This window comes from Sparassis crispa, assembly GCF_003851025.1.
Source record: "Sparassis crispa DNA, contig_000015F, whole genome shotgun sequence".
In the NCBI taxonomy this organism is placed as follows: Eukaryota; Fungi; Basidiomycota; class Agaricomycetes; order Polyporales; family Sparassidaceae; genus Sparassis; species Sparassis crispa.
In genome coordinates this window covers 273,657-289,657 of record NW_020939762.1, presented here as the reverse complement: position 1 = coordinate 289,657, position 16,001 = coordinate 273,657, and the positions used below count along the sequence as shown (strand labels likewise).

Sequence of the window (16,001 nt, the reverse complement as noted above, 5' to 3'; positions counted from 1 at the left end):
AGAGCACCGAAAACAAGGGCGGCAAAAATTAGATAACCAATAATGGAGGCGGTGCCTCCATAATAGTGGTTAAACTATTAAGAACAGATACTACACTTGATCTAAGCCAAAAGGCCAGAGTGGTGAAGATTTTGGATGTTCCCGCCCGCCTCTTATACTGCAGGAGATGTGCGCACGGACCCCCCCGCGTTTGCAGCGCGAACGCGTCCAAGCCATCACGTGAGTGGCGTACGATACCGTCACGATGGCCTGATCTGATGATCGATCAACCACAATAGGCTGATTCACAGTAAAAAACTACAGGTAGAACGTCTTCAAGCACTCCAATGCTTCGTTGTAAGTGTGCAACTTGAAGTCTGTATGCTCTCGGGCCAGGATGCTAAGCGTTAGTCATGATTTTGCCTCAACCTCGTTGTGATTCGAAACAACTCCAAGCAATTCATCTTCAAGGAGAGTTGTCTCTGGGCCAGACATAGAACGCGGTATTATGGCTGCACTCCCGGATCTGTCTCATACGTCGCGTATAGACCCTCTGTGGTTCGAGGACGGCAACGTCGTGTTAATAGCTGGAGAACGCACATGCCGTGTGCACCGTGGCATCCTGTCCAGGTACTCAACAGTATTTTCGGATCTCTTCACAATTCCTCAGCCGTCGGATGCCCCCATGCTCCACGGTGCCTCTATCGTCACCTTATCGGATGACCCACAACACCTAGAGTATACGCTCCGCGCTCTCTATGACATTGAGTCAGTTGTAATCTCTGATATTGTCCTCTCAGCTAACTTTCAGGTTATTCGGTCCCGTCCAGTTATCTTGACAATCTTGCCTCCATTTATGATATATGGTATGACCATGAAATCTACCCAATTCTGATCGGAGTGGCAAGCCTAGCACACAAGTACAATATCCCACCGCTCCTCCGAAGGGCCGTCTCTCGGCTCAAGACAGCATTTTCTTCCACGTTCGAGGAACTCAAGACTAGATCGGGATTCTACTGTTCCCGTACCGAGAACTTGGTGGACCCTAAACTTCATCCCTCCACCAAACCGATTATCACCCTTGCTCGCCGCATACACCCATCCGAGCTTGACTCCGTGCTGCCAATCGCCTTCTACATGTACTCTCAGAGCGATACCGAATCTCTCCTTGAAGACGCTCTACGGTCCGGACAAGGCTCTGACGAGTGGGACGTTTCCGTGGAAGACATTCGGTGCTGCATGCAAGCAAGGGATATGCTTCAACGACTCAGTAATCTCCTTACCAGCTTCTTTCTCCCTGTGGCCACGAATCTCAGTAGAGACTGCATCACGAAGCAGAGCTGCTTGTCTACCTTGACTGAGCTCACACGCTCAGCAAACCGCTTGGAGTTGTGCACTTCGAGGAACCCGCTGCGGGATATGGATGAATGGTTTGACAGTATGGATGGCCTGTGCGACGAGTGCTTAGACCGTCTAAAGACCCGTCATAGGAAAGAGCGGGTGAGAATCTGGAGCAACCTTGGTCATACGTTCAAGTTGGATGATCGGAGTGGTGAAAATCGCCTGAGCCAGGGATACACTTGAACGGTGCTCGACATACTCATGACGGTGTAAGGTTAGAAGTAAGTTTTTCGCGACGTCTGTCATTATGTCCAAGATTGATTTACTAGTCAATATCCCGTATTTCGGTTATCCATCCTACCCCATCCCGAATACGTTGGCTTTATCCGCCAAATATTCATTGTAGGTCACACTTTCATCTCACTGTTCGCCACTGCTATCGCATAACGACAGTGCGTCCCAACACTACCACTTTTTCAAAAGATTTCGCCGTCTGCCACTGTTTCAACACACTGTCGTTCGCTCCGCTTCTATCATCTCCACCTTCCCACGAGATACAGACCTTTGGACTTGGACTGTTAGTTATGCTGCAATTCTATTTCTTCTCGGGACTGCTCGCTCGCTCAGACCTGCGATATCGTTCTACATGCAAAGTGTATCTTCCCAGTTCCGTGTATGAGGACCATGGTGAGTTTTGTTTGCCCTCGATGGACCTAACCTACACAGTACTGTCTTTAGGATTGTCGTATGGCCCTGCCCGAGCTGCCCTCAGCAGTCACTGGCCCCCCTTAACGGGTAAATGTCTTTCTATCGGAATTAACTTCTGTCATTAACCCCGTTCACATTCACTACGGCGGCATGTATTTCGAGCACTGTCAGTATATTACCTTGGCACATAAGATGGCAAAGCGCTCGTGCCATGGTTATTTAATGCACATTGTTTCTGACTCAAGGTTAGCAATGAGGTGCGTCATCCTAAATATCTCTGATGACATATCATAATTACAACCTTACATAGTGAAGCAAGTAGTGATCAGATATGATGTATACAGTCCATTGAACTTATTCAGAAGACATGTACCTCACTATCAACTTTCTAGATCGAATTAGACACGAATAGCCCTGAGTTGCGACCACACGAGTCACAACAACATAAAACACGTAGAGTTGTCCCGCAAGCTGCAAGTCTTGGCAGCTGCGCCAGCAAAAAATTGAGCATCTTCTGAAGCCAACCAATGATGGCATGCGTGCGCTTCCACGGCCAGTAACTGAAGGATATAACCAGAAATGGGAGACGGTGGCCCAACGAAGACAGGGCTTCGTCTATTTCTTCCCAATCCATCTCGAAATAGCGCCCCAAGTCAAAGGGGTCCTCGAATTCAAAATCGAGTTGTCGAAAATTGGGTGAGGCGATCTCCGAAATGAGGGTTGGAACACAGGTGAATTGCGACATCGGAAGTTTGTTAGTTATACGGAGAGATATTAGCTCCATGTTACTGGCCAGGCTGAAGTACTCTGACGGATCAACTTGCAGGACGTAAGTTCGAGAACTCATATAATGGTTCAACACACTTACAAAGTCTCTTCAGCGTGAAGTCGAGGTGCTGGAGAGATCTCCCCGCTTCGATAAGGAACGCACCCAGGTGGGATGCGTTCGTGCCCACCGTAACTTCCCCCCATGAGAGGACACTTAAGCGCAATTGGAATGGAGGTTGTAGCAGGAAGTGAATGGACGGACACTCGTATGCGACCACTCTTTTCAGGACGAAATTCTGAATTTGGATAACGCCATCGCTGGCTTCAAGCGCAGGCACAGGTGGAAGCATCGAGGTCGTCTCTGTAATGTTCCCGATCCAAAGTGAGCTCAGCTTCGGATATGCACTGAGCAACTTCCACAGCCCGAGAGGCTCGTCGAATAGCATGATATCGTCAAGCACGAGGGTGTCGACAATGCGAGAGAATGTGAGGATACAGTTCCTTGTGGCCTCCCGCAGCCCTCCTCTGTGCCAATCTAGTTTGTTCAGAGTAAGATGACGGACCCGATCTAACTTTGGTAACAACCGGGGCAACCAGCGGTCCAGCCAAGTCGGGGGGAATGGCCCGCCACGGCTCTGGATAATGAGTTCTTCGATATAAGGACCGATGCCCAGCACGCTTCCTTTCGGCGCGTTTAAGGCTTTTTCCAGACGGATGCAGTCCTCCTTGCGAGATATATTGGCAGAGCGGAAGAGGCGGGGACGAATGATCGGAAGCCACTGACGACATGTAAGACCGCAGGCAGCCAGAGTCTTGCGATCGTCCGGAACGCGACCGATGATATCCTCGCACAGTTCGAGGGGCAGTTTGCCGGACTGCATCGTAAGCTATATGTATACTACCCCTGCAACTGAACCATCAGCCTTTCCGGTATGTACTTTATGGCAGGACGGTGATTAACTGAACGCACCCAGATCGGCAAGGTCTAAAGAGAGGAAAGACTCCTTCCTATTCTACTAGAGGCTGGTTAACGAGCCTAGGTACCAGGCTGATCTCCGAACCTTTCGTTCTTGCTGCTAGACGCTCACCTCGAAGGGATCGGGCCGCGGAGCCGTAAAGGCCGTCGTCAGACACGGACATCCTGAGGCACGAACGTTGATTTATGTCTCCGCGTTCCCACCTCTTGGCTGAGGTTCTTGCTGGTGAGAAACTTCAAACCAGGCCGAAATGCAATGGGTTTTTCTTAAAACTTTAAACCGCACTGAACTTGCCCATCTAACATGGAGGTCTATATATACGCCAGCTGCGGTATCTCGACAAGTACATCAGCAAAAGTCAACTTTTGCTTACCGGTGTTATACCCTTGATTAAGGAAAAATAAGGAGATCCTTTTTCTTATTCCTCCATTAGTCACCCTTATCGGCGTTAATTGCCCAATTAAGAACGGAGACCTCCTTAATTAAGGAGATAAGGGAGGTAAATGGAGGTAACCAAAAGTTGACTTTTGCTGATGTACTGGTTTCTTCCTGTAGTGGGCGATACAACTCCTCTCACTTATGGTGCACCTGAAGGGAACACGGCAAATGTTCACGGACTGCACATCTTTCGAGAGCCGCACATCAGAGTCGTTGCTTCCGCAGACAAAAATTCACACAGCATTATTAGGTAGGCTAAATATTATGCTAACTTGGAACCGCAGGAAAAAGTGAACAGTCCGCAATGCAGACGGCGAGAAGGACAACTCTATTGACGGAAATGACGCGTTAACTGCCGATGCCGGCTTCGAGACCTGCAAGTGTCCAGCACCGGAGGCGCATATGATCATTGATAACGCAAGAAGGGCAGGTACATTGAGCTGGTGTAGGCGAAGCATCGTCAACATGGAGACGATTGAGCCGATCTGAAAGAGGGCAGACAAATTGTAAGTAGAGCACAAGCTGCTTGATATGTGCTGGTGCTCACCGGGAGCACTATAACTCATGTCAATGCCGACACTGTAGGAACAAGGCGAATCATGCAGGTGCGAAGGACAATATGATAGTGTCATCTAAGATCGTTTCCACGAATGACCACGAGAAGCTCTCCAAGTTGTTCTTAAACCATTCATTATCTTGTGGGCAAAGGCGACAGCGGGTATAGACTTCCAGCTCCTTCAGGGTTGCTGACGGGCTATCGCAACCTTGCAAATGACTAGGAATGGCAGCTCGACCGCGAGCTCGTACCAGATCGCGAAGCAGCTTTACGGTGACATGATTCTCGCTGTGGATGATCACAGACGATAGCCCTGGAAAGAACAGCCGGTCCTTCATGTTACGCGCGCATGCGACGAACTCCTTGATATGATCGTGGTTTTTTACCAAATTGATATGCGCACATTGGAAATCTTGGGTCCAGCGAGAAACTGCACCCATAGAAGGGGGGTAACTACATCGTGCGTCGATGAGAATCGTATGCAGTGACGGAAAGGCCTGCGGGTGTTCCATGACAAGGGGGACCTCGGAGTTGTCAAAGATGGGATGGATGTAGTTGAAACGCGCCATGCGTGGGGCGGAAAAAGAGGAGAGCAGTGCACGCACTGCTCCGGGTTCTAGGGCTATCACCAAAAGTTTCTTCAGGTTCACCAAGGGGACTCTCGGAAAGTAATCAACGGCCGATATATTATCGAATTCTGGACATATGAGTTCAAGACACCGGAGGTGACGCAAAGGCCCCAATGCTTGCATCAGACTCATTCGATTCGGCACCTTGGGACGTGTCAGCCTAAGTGCTCGCAAAGCAGGAAGAACACTCTGGAAAACCAGAGTTTTAGGGAGCTGCCATGAATCGAGCAGCATCATGGTTAATCTTGGGGCTTTGAAGTGAGCGGGAAAAAGATCGGCTGGCAAGGGGTTCGATTTACCCCTCGAGTATATGACGAGTTCTTCTAGGAGATCGGCAGGTCCTCTCATAGAGGCAAGCACTTCCTTTTTGAGATCGATGAAAGGAAGAGAGATCGAGAGGGACTTCCAGCGAGTGAGGTGAGGGACAAGAAGTTTTAGTACCGCAGTCAAATTTTGGCGTTGCATCCGCGATGACATAACATTGTCATGGTCAGGACTGCTACCGCTGTCTTCTTCTGAGTCACTGTCAGAATGCAAGTAGTTGATGTGAATTTCCAACCCCCGCGAGCGCGAATGCTCCACGAACAAGGGGAGGGCGGACGGAGGTGGTAGAGCGATATCAACGGGGATAGTCGACCACAACACGGACGCGTCAATCACCGCCTCTCTCCAAGCCCGACACACAGACGCGACGCATAGGGTGAACAGTGGCCGGTCCCTCTCATTGGTGTCAGACCATCTGCATATCAAGATTTGACGGAGGATGTCTTCCGAAATGCGTCTGATGGGAGCGGCTAGAGAGGATACAAGCTCGAGGTGGGCACGAAGACGTGAATGGAGCTCCTGCAATTCGTCGAGCTGGTGCTGCGTGCGGTCAACTGCGACCTCCAGAGTGCGCAGATCTTGGCTCTCGAACAAGCGTTCGATATTGTCCTTGCGCAGTCGCAGTTCACATGGACTATCCCCCAGCTCCTTTATAAGATCTCCATTAATGCGACTAGAGGAACGACAACGAAGCGTAGCACTCACTTCCGTCACTGGATCCTGCGGAGAATCCATGCAGACTCACGCCTCTGCAGCTGGGACCTGTATTGAGTGAACGAATAATCTATCCGAATAATGTTCACGTCGACACGGTACATTGTCACGTACCTGGCAAGTTAGATTTGAGTGCTTGCCAAACGGCAATGGGTGAGTCTACAAGTTGAACATGCGGACACGTTGAGGCTAGGTCGGAAGTTGCCTGATGATCCTTTTAGGCGATGTACCGACCAAAAGTAGAAGCTTCAAGCTAGATGCGTCGCGCGAGAAAATAGTTGCAGGCCTTCTGCCTTCTCTATCATCACCATGTCTTCCAGCCACAGCCCAGGTATGCCGCTTCCCTGTGTTCCCGTCACCGTCACATCAATGCTGACTTGTCCCTCCAAGACCTCCGGCTAGTTTTACTCTATGAAGGGCCAGGAATATTGGCAATTGAAGCTCACCGGGGCTTCATCGCAGCAACAGGAACAGGACCACGTAGGAAGTGAGGCCGAGTACAAGGCGTCTCATGCCAAAGGCTATGCGACCGGTATCATGGAGGCCTTCTGCAGGCGCCACATCGTCGGCAAGTACTGGTGATCGCACGCAGGACTCGGAGGCGACACAGACCTCACAAAGATACATTGCACGACACCGTCAGTGCTCGCCAGGATAAGGGCCAGACGTAGCCGGAGACTGCCAGGAGTTCGACGAGAACGCGTCCGCGTACATTTTCCACAGTGTAAATTCGTGTGTATTGTATCACTATCTATGCATATACCTACCTAATATCCAAAGACTGTCCAAACGCAACAACAAAGCTCAGATTTTTCCCGATCGACAACTAGAACGAACCAGTGAGGTCATGGAACAACTCCATGTCATAATCTTCTGCAGGTCAAATGTTTAAAATTTGCAAAATACCGAGTAACTTTTTTTGCCTTATTGTCTGATACACGCGCGTCCTCCCGAACCAACTCTAAGCAAGGGCCAAAACCTAGTACTGCGAAGGGTGAGGTCGTATTTTTTGAGATAGCGTACTAGCACTGGAAATTTTACAGTATGCATAGTGTCTTATTATTTTTGCACTGGCTGATGGGTTGATACTATCAGTGGCCCACTAATGGTACTGCTATGGAACAACATACATGAATGATGGATCCGGTCGACACGATAAATTTCATGAATGCTAACGTGTAAAAAATTTAGACTGCAGAAACGTACGAAGCGACCGAACGGGGGACGGGAACATTTGGTTTAGCATCACGACGTCGGAGCCTCTTCCAACGTGAGCGGTTGATATGTTCGGGGGATATAGAAAGCCTGCGGCTGCAGCCCCATAAACTGCTCCGACTCCAACGGCAGGGACGACCGCTCTAACCTGCTCATCTGATGCCACTTCTCGCCCGCCTCACAGTTCATATTCTTCGGCTCCTGTGCCACTACTCTGGCTTTCGCCTCGCGCATGCGTTCGTGTGAGCGTTTCGGCCGCTCACGAGTAACCGGCGTCCGGACACCGATGTTGGCCCGGAATACCTGCTTGATCTCGGGTGGAGGAAGACGTTTTGATGAGGGGGCGAACAGCACATGCTGAGTGGCGTTGTCGAGGTCCTTGTGGCCGAGGTCAATCGTCGAACGGAGTCCCTCTTGCTCGTCGCCGTGAACCTTCACATCGTTAACAATCGACGTTGGGGAGACCATATCGAAGAGGCATTTCCGACCGCGCTCGCACTCATGTAGTGCAAGAGTCAGCTCCTTCTGGAGACGGTTATACGCTTGAAAAGCTGGATGATCCTCCACGGAAGACAAACTCCTGGTTGATGAGGCCTGGCCGCGCAAGAGCGTGAGACATTGCTCGAGGTGACTTCTTGCGTCGTTGAGTGATGTGGCAATAGTGTCTGCATGGGCCGCAAACTGAGTCAAGTGGCCTGAACGCCGACCGATCGTGCTGTCAGTGATCCCAATGCGACGCCTACGCCTTGTCGGGGATGGTCTGCCTGACATCACTGTGGGATGGCCGAGACTGGTGGTACAGAGATGGGTTCAGAGATGGGGTATGAGCGCGAGACCTCGGGAACGAATGCACGCACGACGAAATGAAGCACGTGTCGGCGGAATACCCTGCTAATCGCACTTTGTATATCCAGGATATGTCGAAGATGGCGATGTCGAATCCCTCTTGGAGCCAATTCAACGAATGTTGCACCTCTTTAGCGACAGCTCTTTCCTATCTAGAGGGGGCGGGAGTAAACGAAGCTCAAGACTCCGCAGTGCCGCGCAAGTGGCCATTGTCACATCAGATGTGCAAGTCTGAATCAAGGGCATGCCGCCCGGAAATGTCGCCATATACTTGCCACGTCGCAACCACGTTGCAGAGATCGATAGCCACCGAAAGCGAAAATCGCACGTCTTTTGCATCTACTCAACGTCCGTCCATAAACCACCCTTTGAAGACTGCAGAAGAGAGCTCCCTGCCTAGCACGACTATGAAGAGACAAGTTGCGAAGTTGTGGGACCGGATGAGTCCTATGACGGGCGCTGTAGGAGCCACGTGCGTTCGTTCCCGAACAGTGAGCGACCAATGTGCGTTATCTGCAGTCACTTCACCACCGTTCAGACATCTGCTTTTCCTTTGCTGTATCTCTATATCAGCCTTCGGTCACTTTACCTTGTCTAACTTATCCCGCTCAGTCTAACTTCCAGCACTACTGCGGTCAAGTCTGCGCTTTTCTACGAGTGCAGCGACACCAGGACTACGATCTAGCGTAGGAGTCATCAGGACTCCTTCCAGGTCGTTTCGTCCTCCTCTCTCCACCTCTGTATGACCTTGCTCCATGCCCATTTTCACTTCAGAAATCAGCAGGCCTTTCAGCGTCTGCTCGATGGTGGCAATCGCGGACAATCCGCTGCTCAAGCCCAAGGGCTGAGCAGCAGCGGTGGCAAGTCTTGGAACCGTCCAAGTCCGCTCAGCTCGCCCCCATCATGCGATGTCAATTCCCGTGATTGGCTTGGAAGGACTGTCTTGCACCTCGCTGCGACCGCCCAGGACGTGTCGGCGACAGAGTATGTCAGGCTGCTGTTGGCCCACCCGGATATCAATATCAATCTCCAGGATACTGAGAGTCACTGGACGGCTCTGCACCGGGCGTTATATCACGGAAACCTGGCGTCCGCTGTGCTCCTCTTGCAGCGCTCGGAGATTGATGTGTCGGTGAAAGACCTCGAGGGTTATACTGCGTTCGACCTCTACAACTCGACCCTCGAAGGCACCAAACCGCGCACCAATGATGTGTGCGATGCCGATCTTTTTACCTGGGGTGCCAACCGGAATGCAGCTCTAGGGCTTGGCGACGGGGACGATAGGACGTATCCGGAGCAGGTCGTGATACGCCCCGCTGACCCGGTCTCGGAGAAGGAGAGCATCGACGCACGATTCTCGCCCATCCACGTTCGTCAGATCGTGATGTCGAAGCTTCACACGGGTTCGTTATGTTGGAGCTTATCTGTGCACTGTGGCTGAGGTACCCTCGCAGGCGTGGTGACTGAGGAGAGCCGTAGCAATGTGCGACTCTGTGGTTTTGGTAGCGGCGGACGGTGTGTGTCCGTGAGGATGCCAATTTGTTCTCCAACTTATGCAATTCTCCAGGTTGGGTCCTGGACAGCATACCCAGTACAACCTCATACCTCTACCGCAGTTTTCTTACGCCGTCGTATCCGTCGCACTCGCACAGGACCACACTCTAGCGTTGACCAAATCCGGCGAGGTACTAAGCTGGGGCCTCAACCGATTTTCGCAGCTCGGATACGTTGTCGAGGCTCCTGCGGGAAGTCGTTCGGACGAACCCATTCAGGCTACGGCCCGGAAGGTCAGCGGTGCGTTAAAGAACAAAGTCGTGGAGGGTATTGCCGCGTGTAAGACTGCGTCTGCTTGTTGGACGGATCGTGAAGTCTTCACTTGGGGCACGAATAACGGACAGTTGGGTCAGTAAAAGCGCAATTCCTACCACCAGTTCCTAATGAACGTCACCAGGCTATGACAAGTCTGCGCACCCAGTACAGATTGTTCCCCGTGTCGTGACCAAGGTTACTCAGCCAGTGGTTTCTCTCATCATTACGGTTTGTTCAGTCGGTATATGCGCATCCATTCTTTACTAACCGTAATGCAGGACACAGTTCTGGCCTGCCTACTGGAGTCTCGGGACGTGGTTTGTATCTGGAATGATGGGCACTTCAAGATCAAGTATGTGATATACAAACCCTGCTTGAACTCCCTTCCAACTTAGTTTCTGCAGCTTTCCTGCATACTCATTCCCATCGGAGATCGCTGTCTATCGACCTCCTCAGGCCACAAACAGTGCTGACATAGAGAAGATCGCGAGCTGCGACAACACTCTAGCTGCCCTTTCGACGAATGGCGAATTGTTTACCTTCACCATGCCGTCACCTTCTGCAGCCGGTAGCAGTGGCAAGCCGTGGTCGCTCCCTCAGCCTCAGCGCTTCTGGGCTCTCCGCAAACAGTTCAGTGCTGTCAAGGTATGTAATACAATTGTACTCATGAATGCCACTTGACGGCATAGCTAGGACGTTGCTCTTGGGTCTGACGGTTCGATCATCATTTGCACCGAGTCGGGGCATGTCTTCGTCCGCTCGCGCAATCTGAAAACTGTACAGACCGCCCCTGTGAAGACCTTCAAGTTCCAGCGGATGCCCTTCATGCAGCGGATACTCAGTGTCTGCGCCAACAGTACCGGCGCGTACGGCGCACTCCGCGTCGACTACGAGCCGGAGCCTATCAAAGTTGTCGGAAACCTCATTGCTCAGGATCTAGCGGAGATACAGCCGTACTTGCGATCTTTCCCGTTGAAATCTGAGCGGGATGGCTGCTTGCGTCGCAGATCTCCGTCGACCGCCTCGCCACCGGTTGGATCACTGCAAGGTGGGAGTCCCTTATCAGGCGATATGGAGTCCGATGACGAAGGTGAAGACGTTGCTGTGCAGAAGGACATCGCTCAGCTTCGCTCGCTGTGCACCTTATTGGCGCGTGATAAAGAGATTCGAGTAGGGGAGGGAAGGGAGCTCTTCCAGGGTCGTCTGGCTCATGGTGCAGATATCATGGTCCATCTCCCATCAGGATTCTCGTTCCCGGCGCACCGTCTCATACTCGCTGCGCGCTGTCCCATCCTGGCCGAGGTGCTTCTGGGACGTCAGGCCGTGCAAGATCGCCAGTCGGGAATATCTGTCAAGATGTCCGCAAGCAGGACGCCTTCGCTGTCGAAGATCAGCTTCGCTGGTTGTCAACCGATGACTGTCCTCATCCTTGTCTCGTACTTGTATTCGGACGAGGTGCTTGCTCTGTGGGATATCAGGGTTGGGCCTGCTATTAGCCTGCTGGGCTCTCTGAAGATCAAACCCGCGCAGGTGAAGGCGGAACTTCAAGTGCTCGCGCACATTCTGGAGCTGCCATTGCTTGCGCGGGCGATCGAGCCGCCCGTGAAGCGCACACCGATTCCGTCTATGGCAGATGATATGGCCCGTTTGTTCGAAGCGAGCCAAACTCGCGGTGCATTGGGCGAAGGCAGACGGACGACGAGCAATCCCTTGGTGCCCGATGTAATCTTGCAGTTCGGAGACAAGGAGGTTCGTTGCCACTCTGTGATCCTGCGCGCGCGCTCGTCGTTCTTTGCTACATTCTTCGATGATGAAGACTGGACGGCGAAGCGATGGACCGCTGAAGGCATTGTTGTGGTCAACCTGAAGCACATGAAATGGCGGGCTGTGGAGCCGGTCGTTCGCTTCCTTTGTTGCGGTGGGGACGAAGAGTTGTTTTCAGTTCTTGGTGAGTACGTTCCTTGTCGTATTGTTTTCCTGAACTCAGTGTCTCCAGAAACCGTTCACTCTGTCGATGAACTTCTTGAGTACATGTTCGACGTAATGGCGGCTGCTGTAAGTATTTCCACGTTCACATCAACTTCCTCGCGAACTCATTTTTTAAAGAACGAGCTATTACTTGACCGTCTTGTCCTCCTTTGCTCGGCTGTTATTCTAAAGCGGGTTAACATCAGCAACGTCTGTTATATTCTCGCCGATGCGACACACTACCACGCTATGTCCCTTGCTCAAAGCCTTCATGGCTATATGGCGGCGAACATGGAAACCCTCCTTGAAAGTCGGATGCTCGATGACCTGACTCCTGATCTGATCAGACAGCTTTCTGTTTCTGTGCGCCAGCAACAAGCACAAAAGTACCCTATGTCCCGTTCAAACGAACTTGTAGATAAGGCAATGGAATCCTATGGCGACTGGCTGGCTCTGCAGGATGTTCCGCAACCCATCATCCCAACACATCGCGCGGGTACCTTCAGAGATTCGCCGAAGCTGTCACCACCTGGGTCAACCAAGAGGAATCGAGGACAAGGTCATATAGTGTCGCCTCCAAGTAGCCCGACCATTCGTCCTCAGATCTCGCGTTCCAGTCTGAATGCCGCACCAGATGGTGGGGTCTTCATGATGGACGATCCAATCTCTGCCCCTCCAGTGCAGCCACGTCCGCCTGTCGATGCTTCCAAGGTGGGCGGCTGGAAGACTGTGTCTTTGGCTCCTCGGTAAGTTTGATGGGTCGTTTGTGCATCCGACGTGAGAATGAATAATACGCTGGACAGTGTTGATATGCGTGCAATCATGGCCGAAGCTCAGACAAGTAAAGCAGTTGTGAAGCTGGCCACTGCTCCGTCGGTAGCGCGCACACGTAACATTGACCTCAGCCTGGATCCACAACGAAGCCCACAGTCCATCAGGACTGCTCGCTCTAAAGGTGAACTTCTCGAACAAAGCTCCCAAGGAGGTCAGCTCTCGGTGGTAGATTCCCCTTGGAGGCTCCCGCAACCTGCTATATCCTCGAGTCCGGCCGGTCCGTCCATCCCAGCGATGGCTCCTCCATTTGTGAGTAGTCGATATCCCGGCGCTTCTGTTACTGCTCTTGGAGGCGGTTCCCCGGGAACTTCGATTCCTGGAAGTCCTTGCTTGCAGCCGACTACTCCTCGGAAGAAGACGTCAGGTCTTCCGGGCTTAGGTCCCATTTTTACCCCTTCTAAGCAGAGCGCGGCTTCGAAAGGCTCGTCGTCCTCAATACGACGCGGCTCGTATGTTCCTTACTGAGCCGATGCACTCTAACTGTACTGATTCTTCACTTCCAGAAGTGAGTCCGTGTGGACACTGCCGCCAGTGCAGCCGGTTGTTCAGTCGTCCCAGACAGGGTCCGCGATGTCCTTCGCTGCCATCCAGCAGCTGCAGGCCGAGCAGGACGTGCTTCCTGTCAAAGATAAGCGGTCGTTGCGCGAGATTCAAGAAGAGGAAAGTGCACGCCAAGTGGAGGCGGACTTCTTGAAGTGGTGGGCGGCCGAGGAAGAGCGAGTCAAGGCCGAGGAACAGAGCATTGTGCAAGCCTCTGTCCGCCCGCCCAAGAAGGGGAAGCCGAAGGGCTCGAAGAGCAAGACGGCCAAGCCGGTCTCTGGTGCGCAGAAGGGACAACGCGATCCGGACAGCAAAGGGAATAGTTATCGCAGGAGCCGCGCCCCGAAGAACTCACCCGCGCCCACTGCTAGCTGACGGCCATGATTTATACATTATGTAGTGCGATCTTGCGATACCCCTTTATTATGCCACCCGTAGGCTACATGACTTGATAGAATGACTCTATGTAATGCGATCTAGAAGCATTAAGCATGTGTCCGTCCTTGTAATATAGAGAACTGGACTTTGTTCAAGAACCGGGGGGGACAGGACTCCAGAATATATACGTTTGGGTCAAGGCAAGCCCTCGTCTAATGGGCCGTGGAAAGATCCAGTTGTATCGTAGATTTCCTCAGGAGAAGGCGTGCACCACGGCCTCAAAGGTTGCAAATGTGACCATATTCACGGGAATGGCTCTGATCATATTTAGTTGGGCAAATATGACAGCTCATAAGAAAGGGAGGAACACGGCGAGCCATAGAACTCTAACCTAATGAGCGTTGGCGCCAGACCCCGAAAGAATACACTTAAACCTTCCGAACGGTAAGATGCAGCACATGTAGACCGAATATTCCTGTAAGGATTCTCAGGTCCAGTACTGTAGATGCTCTGTATTCCCGTCTTGATTACGTCGAACAGGAAGGTCACCAACCATCCTGCAACGCCCGCAACGCCTCCGGCGAGTAGCATAGCGGGCCACGAGTGCGATGCTATGCTGGAGTCCGCCTCAGAAATCAACGACGAGTGGTCGTGAGAAGGTGGTGGAGGGGCACAGTAGCGCAAGGTAGCTTCGTAGGCGACGAAATATACGCCATATCCCGTGTCTCGCAGTGCTGTCGCGGTGATGCCGCGGTATAGTCCTCTGATTCCATGATGCTTAAAGATTAACCGTGCGACGTTGAAGGTGGTGGGTGGCTTGTGAATAGCCGAAGATGATGTGAACACCACCATTGACTGCTGGTGGACCTTGATCAACTCTGTAGGCGTGGTTATCAATCTGTCCAGGAAAAAATAGCGCAGAAGCCATGTTGAGTTGCAGAGCACAATTCTCGCTTCGGTGTACATGAATCTAGATTGTGATGGACTCACGAAGCAATAACACCGCTGCCTGCACCAGCAATATTTATTTGTGTCAACGTCGGGGTTGCGTTCTCATCGGACAGTTGAGATTTCATCAAAAAGCGATATGAAGAGAAGACTAGTCCGTTCAGCGGAGCACTCGTCAACTAGTAGCCACCGAAGGAATATGGTTTTGCATAGACAGGGTATATGACCATGGCGCATGACGAGAGATCTCAACGCGACTTACAAGCGGAGAAGCGATACCTCTGAATACGCCGCTCACACGTTCCGTGCGTACAATGGTAAACAGGGCATGAAACGTGGAACGGTACTTCTGCGCGATTTCTGGGTTTTGAAATCGTACCTTGACTTGACACACGGGTAGGACGTATGCAGGTCAGGCAAAAACCTCTAAGACACACCAGTGTCAAATGGGAATCCCACCGCCAAAGCAGTCATTCCTACTTGAACGAAGAGTACTATAAGTTCTGGGAAGAGCGATTAAAGAACACGAACCTGCCACGGTTCCGGCGAAGAAGTCTACAACAGGGTCAATCTCCACTGTTGGTCGTATTCAGTCTCCAAAATAACGTTCTCGGATACCAAACGCACGGTTGGCTTTCTTACTGCTGTCCTCCTTGTCTATATCCATCGAGCGCATTCATAGGTTACGGGAAGTTCGACGCGCGCTCCGCAAACTGCCTCAACCTGAGAAATGTAAGGAACCGATTCTGACAACTATAGTCTAAGTCACGTTCGTTATGCGACAGTGCAGGGTGTGGAATTGCCTTGGAAGTTGAACCTGATGGCAATACTGTATGTGGTGTTCGGCGGCCACAAGATTCCGGAAATATAAGACACTCTAGCTTCTTTTTTTACATCTTTCATTAGTGCGAGACTACTACAGAATGTTTCGTTCAATGACGAGTACTCAGATCTCAGAAGTCACATTGGTGACATCATGTCGAATGTGGGAAAGCTCGGTAGTATGGGCGCTTGAGCGTGCTGCGGCGC

At 51.7% G+C, this 16,001-nt stretch overlaps 7 protein-coding genes across 7 annotated transcripts; 3 read left to right on the top strand and 4 right to left on the bottom strand.

Annotated features, from left to right (window-relative positions):
- Nucleotides 1-487: 487 nt before the first annotated feature.
- On the top strand, nt 488-1,563 carry SCP_1601010 (hypothetical protein; the record flags this gene model as incomplete). The annotated part of the gene is made up of 3 exons (XM_027764551.1): nt 488-747; nt 810-1,211; nt 1,266-1,563. 3 exons carry the CDS (start codon nt 488-490, stop codon nt 1,561-1,563), a joined length of 960 nt encoding a protein of 319 aa, XP_027620352.1.
- An 853-nt stretch (nt 1,564-2,416) lies between these two features.
- On the bottom strand, nt 2,417-3,677 carry SCP_1601000 (hypothetical protein; the record flags this gene model as incomplete). The annotated part of the gene is made up of 2 exons (XM_027764550.1): nt 2,417-2,847; nt 2,897-3,677. The coding sequence occupies 2 exons, from the start codon at nt 3,675-3,677 to the stop codon at nt 2,417-2,419; spliced, it is 1,212 nt and encodes a 403-aa protein (XP_027620351.1).
- Nucleotides 3,678-4,808: 1,131 nt separating this feature from the next.
- On the bottom strand, nt 4,809-6,455 carry SCP_1600990 (hypothetical protein; the record flags this gene model as incomplete). The annotated part of the gene is made up of 2 exons (XM_027764549.1): nt 4,809-6,368; nt 6,426-6,455. The coding sequence occupies 2 exons, from the start codon at nt 6,453-6,455 to the stop codon at nt 4,809-4,811; spliced, it is 1,590 nt and encodes a 529-aa protein (XP_027620350.1).
- A 390-nt stretch (nt 6,456-6,845) lies between these two features.
- Nucleotides 6,846-7,016, top strand: SCP_1600980 (hypothetical protein; the record flags this gene model as incomplete). Its single annotated transcript, XM_027764548.1, has 1 exon — nt 6,846-7,016. The coding sequence occupies one exon, from the start codon at nt 6,846-6,848 to the stop codon at nt 7,014-7,016; it is 171 nt and encodes a 56-aa protein (XP_027620349.1).
- A 663-nt stretch (nt 7,017-7,679) lies between these two features.
- SCP_1600970 (hypothetical protein) lies at nt 7,680-8,420 on the bottom strand (the record flags this gene model as incomplete). Its single annotated transcript, XM_027764547.1, has 1 exon — nt 7,680-8,420. One exon carries the CDS (start codon nt 8,418-8,420, stop codon nt 7,680-7,682), a length of 741 nt encoding a protein of 246 aa, XP_027620348.1.
- Nucleotides 8,421-9,237: 817 nt separating this feature from the next.
- SCP_1600960 (hypothetical protein) lies at nt 9,238-14,021 on the top strand (the record flags this gene model as incomplete). The annotated part of the gene is made up of 11 exons (XM_027764546.1): nt 9,238-9,898; nt 9,950-10,010; nt 10,063-10,397; nt 10,447-10,532; nt 10,583-10,656; nt 10,709-10,949; nt 10,998-12,252; nt 12,301-12,359; nt 12,411-13,018; nt 13,076-13,555; nt 13,610-14,021. The coding sequence occupies 11 exons, from the start codon at nt 9,238-9,240 to the stop codon at nt 14,019-14,021; spliced, it is 4,272 nt and encodes a 1,423-aa protein (XP_027620347.1).
- Nucleotides 14,022-14,351: 330 nt separating this feature from the next.
- SCP_1600950 (Mitochondrial carnitine carrier) lies at nt 14,352-15,648 on the bottom strand (the record flags this gene model as incomplete). The annotated part of the gene is made up of 6 exons (XM_027764545.1): nt 14,352-14,922; nt 15,015-15,151; nt 15,235-15,356; nt 15,410-15,448; nt 15,504-15,548; nt 15,600-15,648. 6 exons carry the CDS (start codon nt 15,646-15,648, stop codon nt 14,352-14,354), a joined length of 963 nt encoding a protein of 320 aa, XP_027620346.1.
- Nucleotides 15,649-16,001: the final 353 nt, after the last annotated feature.